The following is a 26,861-nucleotide window of genomic DNA, read 5'->3' as shown; positions in this document are numbered from 1 at the left end:
CCCTTCTTGTCCCTGGGAGGTTTCAGTTTCTGTTATAGTTTCCCAGTCTTAATTCCTTGCACAGAAGATAATAATTCTTTCCTGCAATCCACATCCTGTGGCCCCGTTAGCCACTGGTTGATGGTAGAATAATTCTTTCCTGCAATCCACATCCTGTGGCCCCGTTAGCCACTGGTTGATGGTAGACTGCGGGTCTGTTTCGTCCTGTGGAGGCTGGGGGGCACCTCGACAGATATCCTCTTCCCTGATGATGCTGGAGGACGACGGGGCATCTCCAGCTGCTCTGATAGAGTGGTTACCATCAGTGCTGTGGGTTTGGGAGTAAAGGGAGATGATGTTCACTCCCTCAACTGAAGAACATGCTCTGACACACTGCTAGTGCCAGGAGTTGCCATCTGAGTCCTTGTCATAACCATAGGTGTGGATTATGACACAATGCAAGCAAAGTTAGACACCATATTAACTTGGTGGAGTCATTCAAACTTTTTCTTAGCATCTTGTTGAGACAGACGGTTAAGTGTTTTATATTCTTCAGTTTTCTTCTCCCTATTGAAAACTGAACAGGTCACCAAATGAGGGGGGCGGAATTCACGGCAATTTACACATGGAGGGAGTTATTTGCAAGGGCTGCCCTTGCGCAATGTCCTTCCGCATACCCTACAAGTAGCACCATTAGTGCAGCAGGAAGACATGTTTAACTCCCTGACACTTGAAGCATCTAGTAGGAGGAAGAAAATACGACCTGACATCTCATCTATAAACCACGATCTTAATATTCTCAGGTAAAACACTTCCATCGAAGGGCAGGATCGAAGATCCTGGTGTCCACTATATTACCTCGCTGGATGCAACAAACAAAATAGACTCCATGCCGCTCTAGGTTAGCATGCAGTTCATCTACTTATGGCGTTAGGTCCGGATGGAAGGTGACACCTTGAATCCTCTCAGGTTTGTTATGAGGGAAAATGGCAACTGGTATATCCTTAAGCTTGCCACAGGCCTGAAGTGCCTGTGGTTGGTGAGCAATCAATATTTTCATCAGCAAAGATCTGTTTCTCATCCTCTCTACTGCAACAACTTTTCTGAACCAATGCTCAATATTTTCAATGAAACACAGAGACTTCAACATTGTGAAAGATTATCTCTCAGTTCTAGAGCATACCAAGAACTGTACACCTCCATTTCTCCTTGCCCAACTCTCATCCCACGATGTAGGCAAAGACAAACACCACTGGGTTATAAGCCTCTGCACTAACATCTCGTTTTCTATCCACTAAGAAGGCAATGTTGCCACAGCCACTGGTACAGATCCATTATATTGTGGATCATCCACCCCGATGCAACTTATGCCGATTGGAGGCTCTTCCCATGAGCACCACCCCGTGCAAAGGCTACCTGGCATAGTAACTGTTGCTAGAAGTCAGATTGGATAAGCACCTACTTCTTAGTTTACATGCTGAGACTACGGCTTGGCATGAGCAGTGTGTTCTCGGGGGGGGGGGGGGGCTACAACTGCAAGGGTACATGGCAAGGCCCCCTGGCCTCTCCCCAAACACACACTAGGAATTGGCTACCATGCTGGATTTCAGTGCGAATATAAATCCAACTCTATTAGTTAGTGTGGAAGATAACAGAACACGATGGATCAATTTTGCATCACGTAAGGTGTCCTTCCCCAAACAACTCGCACTTCTGTGAAATTCAGAAAAATGGAGGTCAAAACTCTGAAGGAGTATCATAAGTAATTATGCCAAAAGATTGTGAAAGGAGTGAAAATTGACAGGTCTCATAATAATGGCCGCATCATCAATGTAAAATCTTCAGTAGGTATAAGAATCCTTTTAGTCGCCTATTATGACATGCAAGGAATAACTGCAGGTCTATTTTAGTCCCCGATGCCACAAAGGGAGGCATCTAACACTAATTCCGTTTCAGCTCTTTCATAAACAAAAACATATACTTAAAACTGAAAAATTGGTATGGAAAACATTACAAAGCAACAAAAGATGATTATGGATTTAATCATGTTTGAATGGTTAAAATTTTGTACATTAAGACTTTCAAGAATGTACTTTGAAGTGGACAAAAAGCCACAGTGTTGTCTTACTTTTGAGATTAAACTCATCCCTGATATAATTTCGAAGTATTTATTACCTTACCAATGAAACATAACTAACTTACACCAAAGAAAAAAGAAGATGAAGAAGAAGAAGAAGAAGAAGAAGAAGAAGAAGAAGGAAGAGGAGGAGGCTTCAAAGATTATATTGATTTGTAAATGTGTAAGTATTACTCACAATTCTGATCCGAATCTTCGATTAGTATCCTGAGCTTCTGGACACACAGCTGTAAATATAATATTTATGTGAGACTACCTTAGAATTGCTTCACAAAAATACAAATACATCAAACATACACCTAACTCCTCACTACAGTAATATATCTTACAGCAAGAGCAAATCATGTTAAATATCGAAGAATCTCCAGAATATTTTCACCATTCAGCAGATGGTGTGCTGATATGAAACTTCCTGGTGGATTAAACTGTCTTCGGACATTTGCCCTTTGCAGTCAAGTGCTCTCCTGACAGATACCCAAGTACACATCACAATCTGTTCTCACAGCTCTACTTCTGCCATTCTCCATAATTACCTTTCTTCCCGGAGTGCTAGTCTTGCAAGGTTTGTAGGAGAACTTCTGTGAAGTTTGGAAGGTAGGATATTAGGTACTGCCAGAAGTAAAGCTTCGGCATGAGGCGTGCTTGGGTAGCTCAGTCGATAGAGCACTTGTCCGCGAAAAGCAAATGTCCTGACTTCAAGTCTCGGTTTTAAACTGCTGCACTCTATCTGTTAGTATTATGACAATACTGGAGGCAGTGTGTGTTGTGTAGCACAGAAATGTTTTTAAACAAAACATGCAAGCTTGAAGATACCATTGACATAGAACTATCAGGTTGGAGGTGGTAGAGTATTTTGTTAACTGCAGTGTTTTGTACTTGTATGCATTTAGTAGTCCATTAGGACAACATAATGTGCAAGTAGTAAGGCATACTACTAGGACAATTTCGAGAAAATCACAAGAGAAGTTTTATTAGTTGTGTATTTACTGGTGTGTTGCGACTGAATATAACACAGTGGCAGTCTAGTGGTTAGTGTTTAACCACTGTAATTGATGAATTGCTGGATTGAGGCCCTGCTCAACATTTTTATTTCAACACTGGTCATATTAGTTCATATATATATATGACATCTGAAAGGTAACAGAATGAAAAAAATGTGTATTTGCATGAATTTTGTAGTTTGTAGACACCACATGGTGTTCTCTTTTGCCAGTCTCATTACTTTTATATTTGTCTCCAGTGGAATATATCCACCTTTTGGCTTCTTTTCGGCTGGCTTATTATCCTTCTCATCAGAAAAATCTTCAACTTCACCAAATAGTACTACTTCATCTACTTTGTCAGAATGAATGAGATCTTTGTCAGCAATACATATCTTTTATACTAACATTTTGAGAGTAGGCTAATAAAGATTTTCTCCAACCGCCACTGCAACTGCAGAAATCATTGCTAATGATTCCGTATCAATAAGATCTGGTTCTTGAATAAGACTGTCAGAGTGCACAAAACCAACTTATAACTGATGTTTTGCAAACTGCATTATGCACTGAATCTTCATGAAGTTCATCACCTACAGTAGTTAGTGAATTAGGGGTCACCTCCATTTTTGCAGTGAAAAGGCAAATTTAGTGATTTTTTTAAAAAATAGCACATACACTATTCATTCTTGCTACATTAGCAAGGTCTCAGTGCTACACAAGTTAACTGGCAAACGGGGCTGCTCTCTGTCTCTGCAGGTCAAAGCATCCAGATGCAAAGCAGTTCTGTGTACCTTACTCGATTGTAGCTATAAGAGAGTTCACAAATCACAAAAGGTAAACACTTTCAAGAAAACTGTGTGCATTTAGTCATTTACTTATTGATAATTATAAAAACAATATTAATCATAATAATTAAAAATTAATAAACAGCCAAATATCAATGGAAATCTAATAATAGTTCATGCAAATACACGTGTTTTCTTTTATTCTGTTACTTTTCAAGTGTCATACATTTGAAACACTATGACAAATGTTTAAAAAAATATGGTTACAGACCGCTACACCTAACCACAAGACAGCCGCCATCTTGTGCTCATAAATGCTATGCACTAGTACATATTCAACGCACAACACTTCTCTTGCAATTTTCTCGAGAGTGCCCAAGTAGTACACCTTATTACTTGCACATATTTGGTTTCCTAATGCAGCACTGAGACTGAACACAGTATGAAGTAAATCTGTGATCCAAATGCCATGGCCTCCCCTTGTAAGATATAAGAGTACAAGACTTTTTATTTAAATCCACGAGGCATAGTCACACTCTGCAAGTAATGAGAGTTGAAAAAATTTCCGCAGACTTAGCAGTATACATTTTTAAATCATGCATTTAAGTACTAAGCATTTGGCGTACATAGCAATTCATGTTCACTGGCGAAACTTTAACATACTACTTGGTAACATAATGCAATGAAACACAGAGTGACATCATCAGTATACATGAATCTGGAGCTAATACAAGGTATGTTCAGAAAGTAAGTGTACTAGTTTTTCGTATTTTTTTAAAGAAAAGACATATTTGAAAAAAAAATTACATGATATTGTTGATTATTTTTCCACATAATCATCATCCTGTTCAATGTATGTGGTGAGCCATAGCACAAGCTTCTTTACGTCCTCTTCAAAGAACTCTGCCGCCAGCTCCTTCTCCCACTTCAGAACCTCTTTGTGCATGTGTTTGTCAGCTGAAAATTTAATTTTACTCATTTGTGGCTCCAGGGAGATGAAAATATGATACCCTGAAGACGACAAGTAAGGAGAATATGAGGGAGGTTCAAAACATGGCAATCAACTGAGTCCAAGAGCCCCTTGGTGGCTAAGGCTGTGTGAAGATCGGCATTCTCACGCAACAAGCGCACTCTTTTCATCAGCATTCCCCTCCTTTTGTTCTGAATGCTCCTTTTGACTTTTTTTTAGGGTCTGCCAATGTCGTCGTGCATTTATGATCTCTCCATGAGATGGGAATTAGACCAAAATGATGCCTTTTCGATCCCAAAACACTGAGTTCATAATTTTTTTTTTTCCCTAAAAATGTGGTTTTGAATTTTTTGGCTGATGGGGAATTGGTGTGATGCCAGTGAGATGACTGTCTTTTTGTCTCAGGTGTGTAATGAGCCACTCATGTTTCATCTTGTCACAATAGGGCTCACAAAATCCTCACCTTTCAATTAAAGTCATTCAAGAAACTCGCGGGTGCAACTGACCTGATTTTTCTTGTGATACTCTGTCAGCTATTTTGGGACCCATCTTGTGCATAGTTTCTGATATCTCAGCATTTCTGTGAGTGTCTCATATAAGAGAGTTCGAAAGCGTTGTGGAAACACTGTAGAAATTTCATCCAATGTCAACTGATGCTCTTCACAAATAGTTCACTGATTTTTTGCACCAACTCCTCAGTTAAAAAAGAAAGCCTTCCACTCCTCTGACGTCATGAACATTTTTTCTGCCTCCACTAAACTCCATACACCACTTAAACACATTTGTTCTGGTCATAAACCTTCACCGTGACCCCTTTCGATTCACAAAAATATTTCAGTTGGTGTTATCCTTCTGCAAGTAGGAAGCACATCATAGCACGTGGCTTGCACTTGGTGGGATTTCTTACCAACACCTTCTACACAACTAGTCACTACAATGTGAGTTTATGTACTACCATGTTTCTGTGATGCATGTTCTGGTCAGTGTTGCCAACCCTCAAGAAACACAAAACCACAGCCTGTTATGGACACAGTGCACTTACTGTCTGAGCATGCCTCATAGTAAGAAAAATTAGATATGCACACTATAAATTGTACAGTCACAGGTCTGCCCAGGAATCGAGAAAATACATGTTTAAACAGGAGCAATACACAAAGAAGTGAAACTCAAGAATTAACAATGATGAGCTGAACGAGACTCACTAAAATTAAATGAATGGAACTAATGAGGATGAAACCAGTGAAAACTGTGACATGAAATAATATCTGAGAAATTCATTCAGAAATGCTGACCTTTTAATGTAATGAATTATGTCAAGACAACTGAAAATTTATATCACAAGAAATTTAAACCTGCATTTTGTGCTTATTGTGACAATTCAGGATATCCAAGCATGTAGCCATCACCAACTTTCATTTTCATTCATGTTACCCTCCCAGTACTCCTAAATATTGCAATCACTGGTTCTCCTACAACATACATGAGAACAGCACCAATGTGGAACATATTTAGTGGAAGCACCACAGTGTTCCAGGATCTTGGTCTGACACAAATGTTCATCTGTAATGACATATTAATTATATTGGAGTTCCATCACTTTTGCACAGATTTCCCTGATATCATTTCATGCCAATACATTTCACTGATTTCATTCACACTCATTCCTTTTACTCCAATTCAGTGAATTTAATTTGACTGATGTATTTCCTATGGCATGGTAAACCAACGTGAGAGAGATGTCAAAGAAGCATTCGAGAGGGTGATTTGTTTACTTTCGTGGCTTTAGCTTAGTAAAATGTGGTTGGTTGGTTGGTTTGTTTGTGGGATCGAAGGGAGCAGACTACTAGGGCCATCAGTCCCTTTTTCCACAAACTTGAAACACCCACAAAGAATAAGAAGAAACAATGGAGATGACAAAGGACAAGACAGACACAGACAGAGACCAGAAAAAAGTAATTAAAATCACACCGAGTGTGACAGTGGTTGGCCGACCATAGAAACACATAAGGAAAAGCCAACCGCCAAGAAACACTAAAAACCCCAGTCTAAAATGGTAGGCCAAAGACCAGACTCAACACAAGAAAAACGACAAACACTTAGGTGAAGTGATAAAAACCCCTTGCATGAATAAAACTCAAAACTAAATCTGCCATTGCAACGTCATCTGATAAAAGTGCAGGAAGCATATCAGGCAGCGCAAATGTCTGCCTGAGCGGAGTTAAAAGCGGGCAGTCCAACAAGATGTGGACCACCGTCAAAGCTGATCTGCAGCGACATAAAGGTGGGTCCTCGCGGCGCAATAAATAGCTGTGTGTTATCCAGCTGTGGCCAATGTGCAGCCAGCAGAGGACAACAGAGTCCTTGCGAGAGACCCGCAAGGAGCAGCGCCACGCACCGGTAGCCTCTTTGATGGCCCGAAGTTTGTTGGGTGAAGGAAGGGTGCACCATTCTTCACCCCAGGTGCAAAGTACCTTCTGCCGCAAAACTGACCTGAGGTCACTCACCGAAAGGCCTATCTCCAAGGCTGGTGCACTGACAGCCTGTTTGGCCAGCGTGTCAACACGTTCATTTCCCGGGATGCTGACATGACCCGGGGTACACACAAAGACCACAGAGTGGCCACAACGGGCAGGAGTATGGGTGGACTCTTGGATAGCCATCACCAGACGAGAGCAAGGGAAACACTGGTTGATAGCTCGTAAACCGCTCAGGGAGTCACTACAGAAAACGAAGGACTCACCTGAGCAGGAGTGGATATACTCTAGGGCGCGAGAGATGGTGACCAGCTCGGCAGTGAAAACACTGCAGCCAGCTGGCAATGAGTGTTGTTCATAATGATCCCCTAGAGTAAGAGCATAGCCGACACAAACCGTCAGTATAGACTACGTCAGAGCCTTGAAATGCGGCAAGGATTGAAAGATAGCGGCAGTGGAGGGCCTCAGGAGGGACTGAGTCCTTCAGGCCCTGTGCCAAATCGAGCCGAAGGCATGGGCGGGGCACACACCATGTGGGTACGCACGAAGGGGCCCGGAAAAGATGTGGGAGAGGGAAAACCTCAAGCCCAGAGAGAAGAGCTCTGACGCGAACCGCAATAATACACCCTGACCGGGGCCGCCGTTCCGGAAGATGGACGACCGACTGAGGGAACAGGAGACGATAATTGGGATGCCCAGACAAGCTACAAACATGTGTAGCATAAGTGGCCAGTAATCATTGGGGCCAGAACTGCAATGGAGGGATACCTGCCTCCACAAGTATGCTGTTGACAGGTCTTGTCTGGAAAGCTCCAGTGGCGAGTTGGACCCCGCTGTGAAGGATGGGGTCAAGCAACTGCAATGCGGAAGGTGGTGATGAACCGGAAGCCAGGCTCCCATTATCTAGACGGGACTGAATTAACGCCTGGTACAGCCGAAGAAGGGTAGACCGATCGGCACCCCAGCTGGTGTCACTCAAGCAACGAAGAGCATTAAGATGCCAATGCCACCAGCACGTCTGTTTAAGCTGCCAAATATGAGGGAGCCAAGTCAACCGGGTATCAAAAAACAAACCCAAAAACCGATGTGTCTCCACCACAGCAAGAGGTTTGCCGTCAAGATAAAACTGTGGCCCAGGGTGAACAGCGAGTCGCCGGCAGAAATGCATAACGCAGGTCTTGGCTGCCGAAAACTGGAAGCCATGCGCTACAGCCCAAGACTGTGCCTTTTGGATAGCGCCCTGCAGCTGCCATTCAGCAGTTGGAATGCCTGTGGAGCTATAGTATAGGCAGAAATCGTCAGCACACAAGGAAGCTGAGACAGACATTCCCACCACCGCAGCGAGCCCATTAATTGCAATTAAAAAGAAGCAGACACTTAAGACAGATCCTTGCGGCATCCCATTCTCCTGAACTCGGGAGGAACTATGGGAGGCCACAACTTGCACGCGGAAAGAGTGAAGCGACAAAGTTTTCTATGAAAATTGGGAGTGGACCCCGAGGACCCCAACCATGAAGTGTAGAGAGGATGTGATGATGCCATGTCGTATCGTATGCCTTCCGCATGTCAAAAAAGACGACGACCAGATGCTGCCAGCAGACAAAGGCCGTACGGACGGCGTGTGTTTGAGCAGCTTGCAAAGAATGTTGGTGAGGCTAATGAGGTGGTAGCTGTCCACCTCCAGTGGGTTCTTGCCAGGTTTCAACATGGGGATTACAACGCTTTCCCGGCATTGCGACAGGAACTCACCCTCCACCCAGATACGGTTGAAAAGGTCTAGGAGGCACCGCTGGCAGTCCACCAAGAGGTGTTTGAGCATCTGACAGTGGATGCGATCTGGCTCGGGAGCCGTACCAGGGCAAGTGGCTAGGGCACTTTGGAATTCACACTCACTGAACAGAGGATTGTACGATTCAGGGTGGCGCGTGTGAAATGAAAGGTTCCGACGTTCCAACCGCTCTTTCAGGAAGCGTAAGGCCAGTGGGTAATTCGCAGAAGTGGAACTCTGAGCAAAATGCTCCACTAAGCAGTTTGCAATTGTTTCAGTCAGTACAGACTGCTCCATTCAGTGAAAGTGCAGGTAAGCTGACGGGGGTCCAATAGCCATAGAGTCGCCTAATCTTGGCCCAGACCTGTGATGGAGAGGTACGGAGCCCAATGGTGGAGACATATCTTTTCCAGCATTCCTGCTTACATTGGCGAATGAGGCGGCGGGCTCATGCACGGAGCCGTTCAAAGGCGATGAGGGGTCCCAATGAGGGCTGCCGCTTGTGACGCTGGAGTGCCCGCCTGCGATCTTTAATCACCTCAGCCACTCCGGCGACCACCGAGGCACAGTCCTCTGCTGAGGGGACCCAGAAGTACAGGGAATGGCAGATTCTGCAGCAGTAATGATGCTGGTGATGACCGAGTGAACCACCACATCAATGGCATCATTGGAAAGAGGCTCAATAGTGGCAATGGAGGTGAACAAGTCCCAGTCAGCCTTATTCATAGCCCATCTGCAGTGGCGCCTGGGAGAGTGATGCTGTGGCAGTGACAGAAAGATCGGAAAGTGGTCACTACCGCACAAGTTGTCATGCACACTCCAATGAACAGATGGTAATAGGCTAGGGCTGCAGATCGAAAGGTCGATGGCTGATTGCATGCCATGTGCCACACTGAAATGTGTGAAGGCACCATTATTTAAAAGAGAAAGGTCGAGCTGTGCCAATACTTGCTCAATGATGCTGCCTCGGCCTGTTGTCACTGATCCACCCCACAGAGGGTTATGGGCGTTGAAGTCGCCCAGCAATAGAAAAGGTGGCGGGAATTGGGCTATCAGCATAGCCAGGACATGCTACGGTACATCACCATCCGGTGGAAGATAGAGACTGCAGACAGTAACAGCCCGAGGTGTCCACACCCGAACAGCGACAGCCTCTAAAGGTGTTTGTAGAGGGACAGACTTGCTGTAAAGAGAGTGAAGGACATAGATGCAGACGCCACCAGATACCCTCTCATAAGCTGCCCGGTTCTTATAATAACCCCGACAGCCACGGAGGGCGGGGATTCATATTGCCGGAAACCAAGTTTCCTGAAGAGCAATGCAGAGGAAAGGGTGAAGGCGGAGAAGTTGTCGGAGCTCAGCAAGATGGTGGAAAAAACCGCTGCAGTTCCACTGGAGGATGACATTGTCCATGGCTGAGAAAGGCGTGAAGGGGCCGAGGAGGCAGATTACGCCGCTGGGTCAGCTGCTGCCACTGATTGAGTACCTGTGTGAGTGACATCCACTGTGTCTGAGAGTCCGGCGAGATCTAGGTCTTCAGCGGACGCCAGAATCTCTACCTCTCCCTCAGAAGCAGAGCTTGCAGGTTGCGGTGGGGTGGGTGCCACCACGAGTTCCTTCATCTTAGAGGTCTTCTTCTTGGACTTTTCTCACTGCCCCTTCGGTTTCACTGGCTGGGAGGGCTTCACTGATTCAGTCTCTGGGACAGAGGAGGATCGCTAAGCCCTACGACCAGCTGCTTGTGGGCACTTGTGCCACTGCCGGGCGTCATCCTTCCCACTTGTGGAAACCTGGGAAGGGAGGGTCCCAAGGGACCCCTTGCGAGTGAGAGCAGCTGAAGAAGTTGGACGCTTCTCCAGCTTAGAAGTGGGGACGGACGTTCCCAACGGGTGGGGGGTGTTACTCCCAAGGTAGGTGGCGCAGGAGCAACAGGGTGGGTAGTGTCCCCCATGGGCAAGGGGGCACGTGGAGTTGTACGGCTTGGTGAGCCGACTGGAATTCGCTGAACTGATGGGCCTATCAAGATTGTCGTAGTGGCGGCATGTGAGTAAGTCATTTGCACAGGATGGGAGGGAGGGGGGAGCTTCTGGCTACAAACTGAGAGAGCATTACACCCTCTACCTCATATGATAATTTGCAGCATCTTTTTACTAACAAGGGAACCTCCCCATCGCACCCCCCTCAGATTTAGTTATAAGTTGGCACAGTGGATAGGCCTTGAAAAACTGAATACAGATCAATCGAGAAAACAGGAAGAAGTTGTGTGGAACTATGAAAAAATAAGCAAAATATACAAACTGAGTAGTCCATGCGCAAGATAGGCAACATCAAGGTTAATCTGAGCTCAGGAGCGCCGTGTTCCCGTGGTTAGCATGAGCAGCTGCGGAATGCGAGGTTCTTGGTTCAAGTCTCCCCTCGAGTGAAAAGGTTTTCTTGATTTTCGCAGTTATGATCTGTCCATTCGTTCACTGACGAGACGAGACTGTAATAAGTTTAGTGTCTGTGTTTTGCGACCGCACGGCAAAACCGTGCGATTAGTAGACGAAAGGACGTGCCTCTCCAATGGGAACCAAAAACATTTGATCGCAAGGTCATAGGTCAACCAATTCCTCCACAGGAAAACACGTCTGATATATTCTATACGACACTGGTGACGGCATGTGCGTCACATGACAGGAATATGTTGTTGACCCACCTAACTTGTACACTTGGCGAATGGGTAAAAAGATTCTTCTACATTGCTCGATTTAGGTTTTCTTGTGGATGTGAAAATTACTTCCAAAAAAGTGATGAAAACATAAGAGTTTGTCACATAAACTGCAACAAATGAATCCAACAGTTTCACAGTAGCACACTTTTCCCTGTGCTCTGTCAAAACATATGTTTTCAAATTTTTCCGTGTGTAGACCGTCAAATCCTGCATATGTCCAAGCAAATCTGAACATGTCCTGGAATTTTGGAGAGCGAAGTTGATTATGTGAGAGTGCCTGAACTTTGATAATGGTTTGAAAATAAAAAATTAAACTTTTTGCTCGAAGGAAGACTTGAACCAAGGACCTCTCATTCTGCAGCTGCTCACGGTAACCACGGGACCACGGCACTCCTGAGTTCAGTCTAGCCTTTATGTTGCCTATCTTGCACATGGACTACTCAGTTTGTATATTTTGCTTACTTTTTCATAGTTTCACACAACTTCTTCCTGTTTTTTCGATTGATCTGTGTTCAGTTTTTCAAGGCCTATGCACTGTGGCAACTTATAACTAAATCTGAGGGGGGGGGGTGCCATGGGGAGGTTCCCTTGTAAGGAATTTCTTTGTTTTGACTGCAAATGTTCTCCGATTCACAAACACGCAATCAATAGATGGTAAAACAAGTGTACTTGACAGTGATAACTTTAATATGTACTGGAATTTGTAAAAAAATAAATACATAAATAAAAATAAAAATTTAAAAAAAAAAATTGCTGCATGAGTAACTGCTTTCAGATGGAAAGACTGTTTTCCAAGCCTTTGTGCAAAGTCTGATATTAATCAGTGTCCAAAATCTTCAGACTGCTTATCTGATAGAAACTGTAAATAATACATCCATTAAATTTCAGGAGTGCAGCCATATAGACTATTTCTTCTCTTTCCAATATTTTGATTGTATACCTCCTGGTCATCTTCAGAGTGAGCTGACTGAAGCTACAGTGCTTGTTCTGTCAACTACAATACTAAAATTTTATCTGCTTCTTTCACTTTTCCCAAACGTAAAGTTGACACGCGAGTTATCCACTAGCATCACCACGCCACATCGAGAAATATATGAACAGCCCCACATGCTCCATATTTTCTCTTGCATAAGTGTAGCAAATGAGGCCAAGTTGTGTAGCAAAGAGTAAATTAGGGCTGGTAGGAAATAGAAGATGGGGCTGTGACAATCACACGCATCACTTGGTGAAAGAGCTAAGGTCACCATCTTCTTCATGTAGTTATAATATGCTTAAACATTTTTCCCAGTGTATATTTCTCTAGCGGATTTAATACTGGACAGAAAGAAACAGAGACAAAAGAAACTTATAAAAGCAAGACTAAGCAGCACTACAATGCAAGCACAGCACAATATTTGATGGGGGAGGGAGGTGGGGGGGGGGGGGGGGGGGAGAACTTACAAAATTTGAGGAGGCAAAACAAATTTTAGCGGACAAAACAAGTTTTTTTGGGGAGGGGTGGAGGCATTATGATTGCAAGGTGAACCAAAATATCTATGGGGAGCAACAAAAATATTGGAGGGTAGAGTACAGAATATACAAGGAGTGGGGTTGGGGTGAAGAGCAGGCACACACAATCTTGGGAGGAGGGGAAAGTATGAATAATACTGGGGAGTGGGTTGGTGTACCAATATACTGGGGGAGGGGGTAGCTGCACAACAGAAAAAGGAAAGAGTAATCATGGCAGAAAATGGGAGGGCAGAGGATTTTTTATTTTTATTTTTTTATTTTTTTTATTTTTATTTTTTTTTTTGGGGGGGGGGGGGGGCAGTTTGGCACATGAGGCATGAGATACAGGAGGATGGAGAATGACAGATATATGGAGGAAGGGGGGGGGGGGGGGGGGGAAGGAGCAGAGAGCAGAGAGACAGGGAGGGGTCCAGACACAGATCCTCCAGAACTGAATGTATTTGTTAAATAATTTTCACTGCATTCAGGAACAGAGGGGAATTTACCAATACAATATTTGTGAATATGCCAACTGTTTACCTAATTCTTTTCTGATGATCAACTATTGTTTTTAAAAGTATTTGCAAAAGTTAACAACTTTATGATGTGTTTCACAGTTTTTCATGTTGATGTCTCCTCCTCATGTAAAAAGGAGGACATCATGTTATGTACTATACAAAATTTGATGTTAACCATGGGAAATATATCAAACAAAGTCACAAGGAAGGCAACAATTAATTCTTTTTCCTCAATAAATCATTATTACAGTAGTCATTAGCCTGTAGTTAATACATTCACTCCTAATGAAGAAAGGCAAGTTAGAGTTTAAAAACCTATCAACATAAATGGATTAGATATGGAGCTTTATGTGAGATTTAATAGCAACATGGGAAGAAAGAAGCTATGGTACTGTTAAAGGATTCATAATGGGATTTGTACAATGTGCTTTAGGGGAACTACAGAAAACCTACATCCATATGGTGCGGTAGAGATTGGAATCCTGCTCTTACTGAGTACAAGTTAAATGTATCATACTATTTTATGCCACTTAATTACTAAACTTTTTAAATACTTTCAAAACATGCAATTAATTTTTCCAAGGACAGATATTTTATTCACAGATGATATATTTCTAAGTTCTGTTTCAAAATTGTACTTGGCAGAACTATTAATATAGCTTCAAGAGAAAAAGGTTAGATATGTACATTTTGGCAACCACTATTTCAGTTTATCAACAAAAAGAAAAGTATTTTTCTGAGTACAGTCACACTACTATATTAAAATTTTCTGTAAAATAAGAATCGGATAAATAATTACCTGAATAGAGGCACTATGGTTGGGCATCCCTGAAGAAATGGATATCAGTACTGAAATTACAAAGAAATCCTGCTTTTAAATTGCTGCACTACACAATAACCTATGAAATAGTTAAGAAAATATGAACTGAATGACATTTCTGGAAAAAGAATCACTTTAAAATAACTTATACCTGCAATTACAGTGTTGATACACTCATACAGCAGAGACATTGCAGATGTACTGAAACAAAAAGACAAGTTTAAATCAGATATAAAACTGAATAAAACAGCAACAACAAATTTCAGTCATAAAAAGCAAAATTATAAAATTATTTTTCTGTAGGAGGCTGGGTGCACCAGAAGATACAACACTTCCCTCAGTGTGATCTGAAGGATGTGAAAAAAAAAAAAAAACAGTGCAGATTACTGACAAATTAAAACCTATCTGTGAAATATGAATTTTCACTATAGTATTAAGCTAATCTATATCTTTAATTACAATTAAACTATCATATAACAAACAGAGAAGCATGTCTGCCCGCTGGTGACTGCCCATTATTCTACTAAATGACAGATTTTGAGCTCCTGATCACAATGGCAAATACTGTAGTCTTTTTAAGTTTATCTCTCTTGCTTCAATTTGAAGAATATTAATTTGAAATTGTTTATTTATAATTTATTTTTCCAGCAGTATTTTCTCAATTGTTCCAGTTTCTTCTCATCTTGAGATTTTAAAGTTTCAGTGAAATTAACATTATTGATATATGAATAAAAATATTTTTGTGAGTAACTCTTTGAATATTCTGGATGTAATCATAAGAAGGATGCAGTTTCAGATCACTAAATCTAGATGGTAGTATTCATATTAATATGAATAATACAAAAATATATGTCTGGTTATACTAATGAAACATACTTACCACTTCGGTATCAAAATAATCAACCTAAAAAAATACTCAGTGAATATATATCAAATGTTTGAGACAAAAGAAGTTTTGTAGGGCTTGTCAAATTTAGTTCTTGAGGCACTATATGTGCTAGACTCATCAAATCAGTTGTATAAAAATGGCAATTTTGAAATAATGCCCCTTATGGATAAATTTCTGTGGATGCCCATGCAGAGAAGCATGTTAACAATAAAAAAAATATATATATATATTTTTTACTCAGAATTTTACTTCATGAGCAACAGAAGTTAAGAGCCAGAAAATGAAAACTGAAGTGATAAAAACTGTTCCACAATAATAAAACTAATGGAAAGTGATTGCTTCACATTTTCATAAACTGTACAAAATACAGGAATTACAATACTCCAGAAACTGATGCTACTAATTAACGAACCAACATTATACAGCAAAGAACAGGGCCTGATATAGTCTATATATGTACAAATAATGGTAAAGCTGGAGGAAGTATGTGGTGTGGTAATGACAAGAGCAACAAATAGCTGTCCACAGAAGGTGCACAGAGACAAATATGATACAGATTTGTGCATGAAGAACAAATTCGAACTTCATACTTATATTGCACCGGTGCCCTGCTTTTCATTAGCAAATAAACTGTCTGAATCTTAATAACTACAGATTGGTAATTAAAAAGTCAGTGTTTTTTTAATGAAAGAGAATTTTTCTATTGTTTTATCTGTATGTCAACATATTTTCCTGTTACTTCTGTGCTTGCTGCCCAATCTTTATTCTAATTTATTTAATCTTTTTCACACCAATGGCCAACTGGGTGAGACATGTTAATTCTCCAGTTCCAATCCTACTCAGTGATCAACAATATTTCCAAAGCCAAACTCTTTGTCATACAGTACAAGAGCCTCATTATGGTACCATTTTGTGTGGCATTCTTCCAGCATATATTTTCACAAATTCCACAAAGCAATGATGAAATCAATTATATTAAGACACTACAGTTACTAAAGTATGTCAGCAGATATGACATTTCCATCGAAGTCCACTCATCTCAGTGATGAAGTTGAGAAATTTCCCAAAGCGAGTGGCGAGTAAAGCTGTGAAATAAATGATATAGAATAAGAGAAATTTGACACTGGCTCAAGTGGTGGTTATTCCTCTTAAAATAAAGATTTAAGTGATGAATAAGATAAATTAGAGGCTGGTCATTGTAGAAAGCTGCCTAATGCATTGAGCGTGTCATTATAGTCAAATATAATTTCTGTTCAAAATAATAACAATTTATATCAAAACATACTTTTTCCACACAAAAGTAGTACTGCTTTTCTAGCTGTTTCTTAGTGGCAAACGTCTGAAGATCATTACAGACAAAACAAACATGTTGCATCTAAAATTACTTATCATTTGTTACAAAAGTATTATGTATGGAATTACTGGAAAAAATGTGACTGTACATTAATCGGAAACTTTTGTGGGAGTGGGGAGTGCTTCTCAACATGGATGGTGTAATGTGCTGCGAATACATAGAAAGACAGAAGATCCTTTATCATTTAGCTACAATATAGCAGGTCAGAAACTGCAAGCAGTTAATTCCAGAAATTATCTGAGAGTAGGCATTAGGAGTGATTTAAAATGGAATGACCATGTAAAAGTAATTGGGGGTAAAGCAGATGGCAGAAAGATTCATTGGAAGAATCCTAAGGAAATGTAGTCCAAAAACAAAGGAAGTAGGTTACAGTACACTTGTTTGCCCACTGCTTGAATACTGCTCACCGGTGTGGGATCCGTACCAGGTAGGGCTGATAGAAGAGATAGAGAAGATCCAACGGAGAGCAGTGCGCTTCGTTACAGGATCACTTAGTAATCGTGAAAGTGTTACGGAGATGACAGATAAACTCTAGTGGATGACTCTGCTAAAGAGATGCTCAGTAGCTCGGTACACGCTTTTGTCGAAGTTTCGAGAACATACCTTCACTGAAGAATCAAGCAGTATATTGCTATCTCCTACGTATACTTCCTGAAGAGACCACGAGGATAAAATCAGAGAGATTAGAGCCCGCACAGAGGAATATCGACGATCTTTCTTTCCACGAACAATACGAGACAGGAATAGAAGGGAGAACTGATAGAGGTCCTCAAGGTACCCTCTGCCACACACCATCAGGTGGCTTGTGGAGTATGGATGTAGATGTATGTCAATTGAATATATACTTCATCTACCTTTCAAATTCATGACTTCACTACACTCCATTTTATTTGATTGCATTTTCGTATGATATGTTGGTCCAAAATTTTCAAGTTTTTACATGTAAGCCTTCTATCTGAGACCCACAAATGTCCTTGAAGTTGTTTGTGCTATGTTCAAAATATTCATCAACAAGGTTAGAAGCTTTTTTGCCATTTTTCATATTTGAGAGCTTAATTTGACTTTAAAAAAAGTAAGAAGAAGAAGAAGAAGAAGAAGAAAGAAAGAAAGAAATCAAACGTCCACCTTCTGCAAAATATTCTCCTATTTTCTTATTATTGTTATTATTATTTACCCATACAATTCCAGGCACTTAAGTGTCATTTTTATGGTTCTTGTCATTTCTGTAAAATACTATATAGAATTTTGGTTGGTTTCCTATTTTAGGCCTAAAACTATAAAATGTGCATCTATTTTATCGTGACAGCTCACCTGATGCCGCATTAATGTGTGTGTTGGGTTGTTCAGGGTGGCCTGATGTTATGCATTTTATGACGTGACAGCACATCATCTGCAAAGTAGCTGGAAAAAGTATGTTTCTTTGCTAAAAAAATAATGATTTTTCAGACTACACTGAAGTGGAGGCGAAAACTTTTTGTCTGGTTGCTGGAAGTGTCTGTGATAAATATTTTTGAATTGTCAAAAAAAGGTCAAGAGAACAAGAGAGTTACAAAGTATTCACATCTCCAGTATAGGAAAAACAAAATGAGAAACTTTTCGGTAAGTTCTGATGCAACACACTAAGAAGGAAAGGTTGTGTATTATTTCTACTCACTAAAGAAAGCTTAAATATGGGTAACAATGCTCTGTTTCTATTTTCCTGGACAAGCAGGGAAATGATTGTGTTGTCTGCAGTGATTGGAAGAGAACAGGTGGACACTGCAGAAGACTATACTATCCTTTCAAACAAAATCATCCTTCTGACTGTTGATATGTATCTTACTTTGAAGAACTAAAAATACTAAATAATATGAGAACATCTGGGAGACCTATGAGTGGTTGTATGTGTTCAGCCCACTCTGACCAATATCTGTGAATTGCGGACACAGGTCAGGCAGCCCTGGATCAGGAAGGCTTCCAAAAGTCTTCCTTACAAAGATTATCACAGAGGTGAAAGAGCTTGTTACAAACTATTATACTCTATTGAAGATTAATTTAAAATCAACAGCTATGAAGGAATTATAGGATGAGGCTTAAGTGGGAAGCATGGAATGCATTCATCTGATCTCACAACCACCAGTTGTTGCCACACCCTCATCCCCACACTTAAACACTTCCCTCTTGCCCTGTGCTATATTTTATTTATTTTCATTTCCTAAGGTTGTTGTAATTAATATTTTATTTGTTATTATTATGTTATGCTGTGTATTGGGTAATAATGAATGAGGCGAGAAGCAAGTTCATAAAAAATTATGAGTGGAGTTGAATACTACTCTCTTGGCCGGGGTTTGCTGTAAGAAGTCAGTCTCAAGAAACAGTTTGTGCATTACATGCTTGCTTTGAGAAGGAAAACATTAAAAGTTCCTCCCATCTGTTAACAAAGCATGGCAATGAAATGTTCAAGAAACAAGAAACAAGAAGAAGGTGGAAAACCATAATTTCTAAGAACTCTGGGGGGAAAAACATTGTTGCAACACAGATTAATTTGTTGAGGATGTGAGTGTCATCTGTTTGTGTTTATTATTGCAGAAAGAAACATCCAACACTGAAAATTGCTGGTCGCCCTTAAGGAAGCAGTTCCTTTTCCAGGCAGTGCGCATTGTTATTTAGAGGCCAGCACAACTTGCGCTTTCACAATAATTTCTGTGGGCATACACTGTTGATGGAAAAAGAACACACACCTGTATGGCAATGCCTACTTTTAAGACAGATCGCCAAGGAGAACATGGATGAGGTTCTCCATATGGGCTGGAGAAGCAACACAATTAAAGATAATGCCTTAGTGATTAAAATTCTTCTGGGTATTATGCCGCATCATTGCTAAAAACTAACAACAATAATAAACTAAAACTGACATTTCGGCCGAATTGCAACGGCCTTCCCTGAGGAATTGCAATTACAATTCGGCCGAAATGTTGGTTTTAGTTTATTATTGTTGTTGGTTTTTAGCAATGATGCGGCATAATATCCAGAAGAATTTTAATCACTATGACACCGGCCGCGGAAGCCTACGTTCTTGTAAAGATAATGCTTGTTGCCAATGAAGGCAAGACTTATTCTTTGCATGCAGAACCTTGAAAAACTTTCTCCCAAACCAATTTTTAAATGAACCAGGAAAGGAGATTACCTTGAAGAAATGAATCATAATATTTTCAATAAGCAATTTGAAGGCTCACTAATAACAAATGTGGAAAAACTGTCAACAACTGTTCTTGGTAATGCTCCTTACCACTTATAGGTTACAATATGCTCATGATTTCAAAGTAAGCAATAATTGAAGAAAGTATGTGCGGAACTAACATCCCTTCAGAAACAACCAGATATGAAACCCCAGATATGAAATTAATGATTGGACACACGAGTGTGCACATCAGAGATGATAAAATTTTATTAAGTATTGAAATATCAATCTTTAAATAAATCACCTGAGTGGTATCGATGTTTACAATGTATCGTAGGTAAAATATTGATTATTTTTTATAAGTCAAAGCAACAATTTTTATTTGGAAAAAAAGTATTGTTAGTTTTGCAAAAGGAATCTCTTATTATTTACATTTTTTTATAATAGATCTGTCATCACACATCTCCTCAAGAAATTTGATTTTTTGGTCAGAATTCTAACATTTTCATTTTCATTGCTGTTACAGCAGAGGAAGTTTAGAGCTGGTAAATATAGCTCTCAGAGGGAAAAACAGTTCTTCTGAACTGCAAATAGTATTTGGAAACCACCAACATTGACAATTTTTAAGTTCTTAGTATCTAAGTTTTTGCTCAAAGAAGTAACACAGAAAGGTAGTGTCACTTTAAATACTAAAATAGTATCAATTCAGGAATCCTGGCTCCAAAAACAAAGGCACAGTGAGTAAATATGTTTATGTTTTGGTGACATACCATAACATTTTTAAAGTTTCTCCTTTGAAAATTCAGTTTCTCTGCTATATGGTGAGTAGCAACTATCCTTTTCATAATATTACATTATTTCATCCTGGATTTTCCACTTTCTGATTTTGTTTGATTAAGTTTGACAAATTGTGATAACTTACATTCAATCCCAGTAATAGTAGATACACAGATACATCGGTAAATGTATCGATATTGTGAATATATCAATACTGTTTCTACCAAATATTGCTATTTCCAGAGTATTGATATAATGCCTTGATTGATAGTGGCCATACAGTCATTAGGCTGCCACTTCATCATTGCCATTTCAACCCAATATAACTGGCGTGAGCTCACATTAAAGTTAACACTGACAATAATAATAATAAATTTACTATGTTAGCTGTCTAATCATTCACCATTGAAGTTGTTAGAACAGTTATGTCTGGATACTTGAATAAAGCTATCAATCATATGTAGCACATCACATGAAATTCACAACAGAATGAAACTACTTTGGAAAATTTAGTATAGAAAATGATCATTTCATTAAATAACAAGTGTGACAGTGACACTTCAAGCAATTGTAATAGCGATGAGAATCTTGTCAGTGGAGTCTTTTCTGTTGGTATCACAGAAATGCAGATCAGGGAAATTCAGTTGAACATCTGGAGTGCACAGTTTACAACAGTAAGCAGCTGCCTAGCAATGTTATATTTCTCAAATTTCAACATTTTAGTAAACAGGCTGTTATCAGCAACTGAGTCTGATCGAGGCTCATCTCACGAATTCAATCTTTGCAACACGAAATACATATCTCTCACTGAATGAGATTTTCACTCTACAGTGGAGTGTGCGCTGATACGAAACTTCCTGGCAGATTAAAACTGTGTGCCGGACCGAGACTCGAACTCGCGACCTTTGCCTTTTGTGGGCAAGTGCTCTACCATCTGAGCTACCCAAGCACGACTCATGACCCGTTCTGCAAGGTTTGCAGAACAGCTTCTGTGAAGTTTGGAAGGTAGGAGACAAGGTACTGGCAGAATTGAGGCTGTGAGGATGGGTCGTGAGTCATGCTTGGGTAGCTCAGATGGTAGAGCACTTGCCTGTGAAAGGCATAGGTCCCGAGTTTGAGTCTCGGTACGGCACACAGTTTTAATCTGTCAGGAAGTTTCATATCTCTCACTGTTTGCAGTATAGCTGCTACAATACTAAGGTAGTGTTTTTTTGTATTGCAGTTTTACTTTCTACCATTTCATGTAGTTTTATTTAAGTTTTCTCACTTACCTTAACAAGCATAAATTTCATTTTTGTTGTTGTTTTACAAATAAGTTAATTATAAAACTTCTCATCTTTTTCTCATAATGAAACCAAAACCTCTTGATGCACAAGAAGAGCATAAAGCAAATTATCTTCTCTTAGGGATATCAGACAGAGTTTCCAGTTACAAGCAAATGAAATAATGAGTTGTTTTCCAGATTTCAATTGCATAATGTGTACACCTAAATTCAATATCAAAAAAGTTCCCTGTATGCTGCTATTTCGGTAACATCGCCAGAAAATGCAATTTAAAAACTTTTCATATTTTTCTTAACTTTTCTTTTTTTTGCCATAAACAAAACTGCAAGTAGACCATAGTGTAACTCTTACAGATACCATAGATACCAGTATCACCTCTACATGTGGCATTGTTTGTGAGTTAGATCAAGATGAATGAAACATAAGGTTACATGTGTGTGCCATGCTGGATGTCTTAATCCTGCTGCCCCCCCCCCCCCCCCCCCCACATGTTACTGCCAAATTGTCAGTCATAAAGTAACTCTGAACAGTGTGTAGGTAGAGGTGCCTAATGCAATTGCTCATGAGTGTATCTCAACTGCATGTCACAAATTGAAACTATTCGCTGGATTGGGTCTTAATCCTATATAACTTCCATGGATAATGCTTTACCAATTTGACCCACCCAACCAACTCAAAGCTCCAATTAATCAATGGCTCTTCCACATGCTTTCAAATAAGTTTATTGATCTATACGTCATTATTTCATCAAATATAATGACTGCTTTCACCTCAATTCACCATTTTCAAACATCTTGAAAAAATGAAGAACACAGAATACTACCACACAATATTTTAAACAGATCTAATGAAGTTCATCCAACATGCTTAGTCCCAGATGCAACATAAATACTTGACTCTCAGATGTTTGGCTTATAACCTGTCAGTCTACATCTACATATATACAAACTGCAAGCCAGTGTACAGTGAATGGCAAAGGATATTTCATAAAAAATTACAGAATTTTGTCTTATTCCTGTTACATATGGGGCTATAGCAAAATGGTGCTGTATACCTTGGCATATGTTTACTGTCAGCAGCAGTACTTGTTAGAAAGAATGTAACATATCTAATACTTACATAGTCAATGAAATGTTACAAGTATAATTTATACGATTTACATACGCCTAGTATATTGACACTTTGTGTGTTATATTAGTGCTTTTTTGTTTAAAAGAGTACATTGATAGTGACCAGGCTAAATATCTCACGGAATAAGCAATAAACGAAGAAACTATCATGAACAAAACTCGTCTAGCTTGAAGGGGGAAACCACATGGCACTATGGTTGGCCTGCTAGAGGCGCTGCCGTAGATCAAACGAATAGCAACTTCGCTTTTTTAAATAGGAACCCCCATTTTTTATTACATTTTCGTGTAGTACATAAAGAAATACGAATCTTTTAGTTGGACCACTTTTTACGCTTTGTGATAGATGGCGCTGTAATAGTCACAAACGTACAAGTACATGGTATCACGTAACATTCCGCCAGTGCGGAAGGTATTTGCATCGTGATACATTACCCGTGTTAAAATGGACCTGTTAAAATGGACCGTTTACCAATTGCGGAAAAGGTCAATATCATGTTGATGTATGACTATTGAGATCAAAATGCCCAACATGTGTTTGCTATGTATGCTGCTCGGTATCCCGGAAGACATCATCCAAGCGTCTGCACCGTTTGCCGGATTTAAGGAAACAGGAAGTGATCAGCCGCATGTGAAACATCAGCCACGACCTGCAACAAATGATGATGCCCAAGTTGGTGTTTTAGCTGCTGTCGCGGCTAATCCGCACATCAATAGCAGACAAATTGCGCGAGAATCGGGAATTTCAAAAACGTTGGTGTTGAGAATGCTACATCAACATTGATTGCACCAATACCATATTTCTATGCACCAGGAATTGCATGGCAACGACTTTGAACATTGTGTACAGTTCTGCCACTCGGCACAAGAGAAATTACGGGACAATGACAGATTTTTGCGCGCGTTCTATTTAGCGACGAAGTGTCATTCACCAACAGCGGTAACGTAAACTGGCATAATATGCACTATTGGGCAATGGAAAATCCATGCTGGATGGGACAAGTGGAACATCAGCGACCTTGGCTGGTTAATGTATGGTGCAGCACTGTAGGAGGAAGGATAATTGACCCCCATTTTATCGAAGGCAATCTAAATGGTGCAATGTATGCCGATTTCCTACATAATGTTCTACCGATGTTACTACAAGATGTTTCACTGTATGACAGAATGGCGATGTACTTCCAACATGATAGATGTCCGGTATATAGCTCGCGTGCGGTTGAAGTGGTATTGACTAGCATATTTCATGACAGGTGGATTGGTCATAGAAAGCGCCATTCCACGGCCCGCACGTTCACCGGATCTGACGTCCCCAGATTTCTTTCTGTGGGGAAAGTTGAAGGATATTTGCTATCGTGATCCACCGACAACACCTGACAACATGCGTCAGCGCACTGTCAATGCATGTGCGAACATTACGGAAGGCGAACTATTCACTGTTGAGAGGAATGTTGTTACACGTTTTGCAAATGCATTGAGGTTGATGGACATCATTTTGAGCATTTATTGCATTAATGTGGTATTTACAGGTAATCATGCTGTAACAGCATGCATTCTCAGAAATGATAAGTTCACAAAGGTACATGTATAACATTGGAACAACCGAAATAAAATGTTCAAACGTACCTACGTTCTGTATTTTAATTAAAAAACTTACCTGTTACCAACTGTTCATCTACAACTGTGAGCCATATGTTTGAGACTATTACAGCGCCATCTATCACTAAGCGAAAAAAGTGGTCCAACTAAAACATTCATATTTCTTTATGTACTACACGAATATGTAATAAAGAAATGAAGTTGATATCTGTTTGACCTATGGCAGCACCATCTAGTGGGCCAACCACAGCGCCATCTGGCTTCCCCCTTTGAGGAGACAAGTTTTGTTCTTTGTAGTTTTTTCGTTTGACACTTATTTCATGAGATATTTAGCCCGGTCACGATCAATGGACCACCCTGTATACATAGTAGCAATTTGATCACCCCATTAGCTAACAATTGCTGACAGTCCTGTAAGAATTCCATAAAAACATTTCTTGAAACGTGAGGAAACTCATTAGATTAGGACAAAATTATAGAATCTGTTTTCTTCGACTTTTGCTTCAACTCCCTGCCAAATTTTTCAGCGATAATAGATGCCCACTTTGCACTTCAGCATGAAAATCAGAATGATCATCTCTAAACACACTTAAGCATTATATTACCATTCCATTGCTCATATTGTTATCTCCATAAACTTCATTAAACTCTCAAATAATTTTGAGCGTTTTCACCAAGGAAGGAATAGCAGCAGAAACCACAATGGCAGGTATTGGGACTGCTATAATAAGAACAAAATGGGTCCTGACAGATGACTGAAATATTTTCCACATCTTTAGTTCTCAATAATAAAGAGTTTTATATGATGAAGCGACAGAAAGCAAAATATCCCTGTTACATTACACAACAACCAAGAGGAAGAAATTGGCTGAGAAGGGAGACTTATGAACTACAACCTAGATTATCCACATTTGCACATCATTTTCAAGGTAACTTTCACTATTTGAAACAAGATCAATACAACCTGCTGATGCCAAGTTTGTTCAGACACAGGGAAAGAAGAGTACATGGCAGTGCAGAAAAAGCAACATTCGGCTTTGCATTCCACTGTACTTCCAGGATTACCTCACCAAAATTAATTATACTTAAACTATACAACACATTCTCACTTTTTTGTTTTAGGTATATTTGTACTTTTTGAAAATGTAGACAAAATAATAATTGTACTGAGAGAGAGAGAGAGAGAGAGAGAGAGAGAGAGAGAGAGAGAGAGAAGACAAATTATGCGTTTCTTGTACTACTTATCTTGTCTATTTGAACAGTATATACTGAAATAAACTTATATTCTTATAACACACTGATGATTCCCCTCTGTTTTTATCAAATTTAAATATACTGCAGTTTACTTATAAAGCAAAAACAACTGCAACATTTCACAGCCAAGTACACAGGATGTATCTACTCTGTGTCGGCAATTGCTGCTCAAACATCGTTTCCATATAGGCGTACACCATAATTACTCTACCACGCAAACATTTGGTGTTACAGTTACACTCGTCTGGTATGAGACATTCCCCGGGGAGGGGGGAAGGGGGGGGGGGGGGGGCATCCACTGGGAGTGGAACCGCACAATAACTCTGGGGTTCGGTGTGGGGCGTTGGCGGTGGGGTGGACTGCTGTGGCCTGTTGGGGGTTGTGAACCACTGTGGGCTACGGCACGACAAAGTCTCTCCATCGTTTCTAGGTCCCCACTTTAATACATACATACATGGAAGGCAGTGTTCATAATTACAAAGTGTCGTTCAGTAGTTTAGCAGGTACATATCAGATCACAAATCAAAATGTTTGGGGCTCAATTCCTAATCAACCTGTATGCAGAAACTGGGTGACTCGGGGCTTTATTTGACGTCTTTCTCGATGGCAACTGAGGACCGAATTTTGCCATCATTATTGACATGTATTTTTGTCCCAGACAACAGGTAATGCTCCGAATACGTACATAAATTGTACAACCCATGCCAAGAGCACTGACCTGTACATTTTTGCACCACATCACTCACAAACAAATGTTAAAAGTTAACTGCTGTCTCTCATTTCTGCCAC

At 40.3% G+C, this 26,861-nt stretch overlaps 1 protein-coding gene across 1 annotated transcript in view; it reads right to left on the bottom strand.

The window, feature by feature from the left end:
- LOC124721568 (AP-3 complex subunit delta-1) overlaps nucleotides 1-26,861 on the bottom strand; it is a 269,083-nt gene that overhangs the window by 130,377 nt on the left and 111,845 nt on the right. The window contains exons 9-11 of the mRNA XM_047246607.1: nucleotides 14,781-14,830; nucleotides 14,609-14,658; nucleotides 2,295-2,343 (exon numbers count right to left, since the gene is read on the bottom strand). Coding sequence (XP_047102563.1) covers nucleotides 2,295-2,343; nucleotides 14,609-14,658; nucleotides 14,781-14,830 — 149 coding nt within the window. The remainder of the gene's footprint in view (nucleotides 1-2,294; nucleotides 2,344-14,608; nucleotides 14,659-14,780; nucleotides 14,831-26,861) is intronic.

This window comes from Schistocerca piceifrons, chromosome X, assembly GCF_021461385.2.
Source record: "Schistocerca piceifrons isolate TAMUIC-IGC-003096 chromosome X, iqSchPice1.1, whole genome shotgun sequence".
Classification (NCBI taxonomy): domain Eukaryota; kingdom Metazoa; phylum Arthropoda; class Insecta; order Orthoptera; family Acrididae; genus Schistocerca; species Schistocerca piceifrons.
This window is presented reverse-complemented; position numbering and strand designations above follow the sequence as displayed.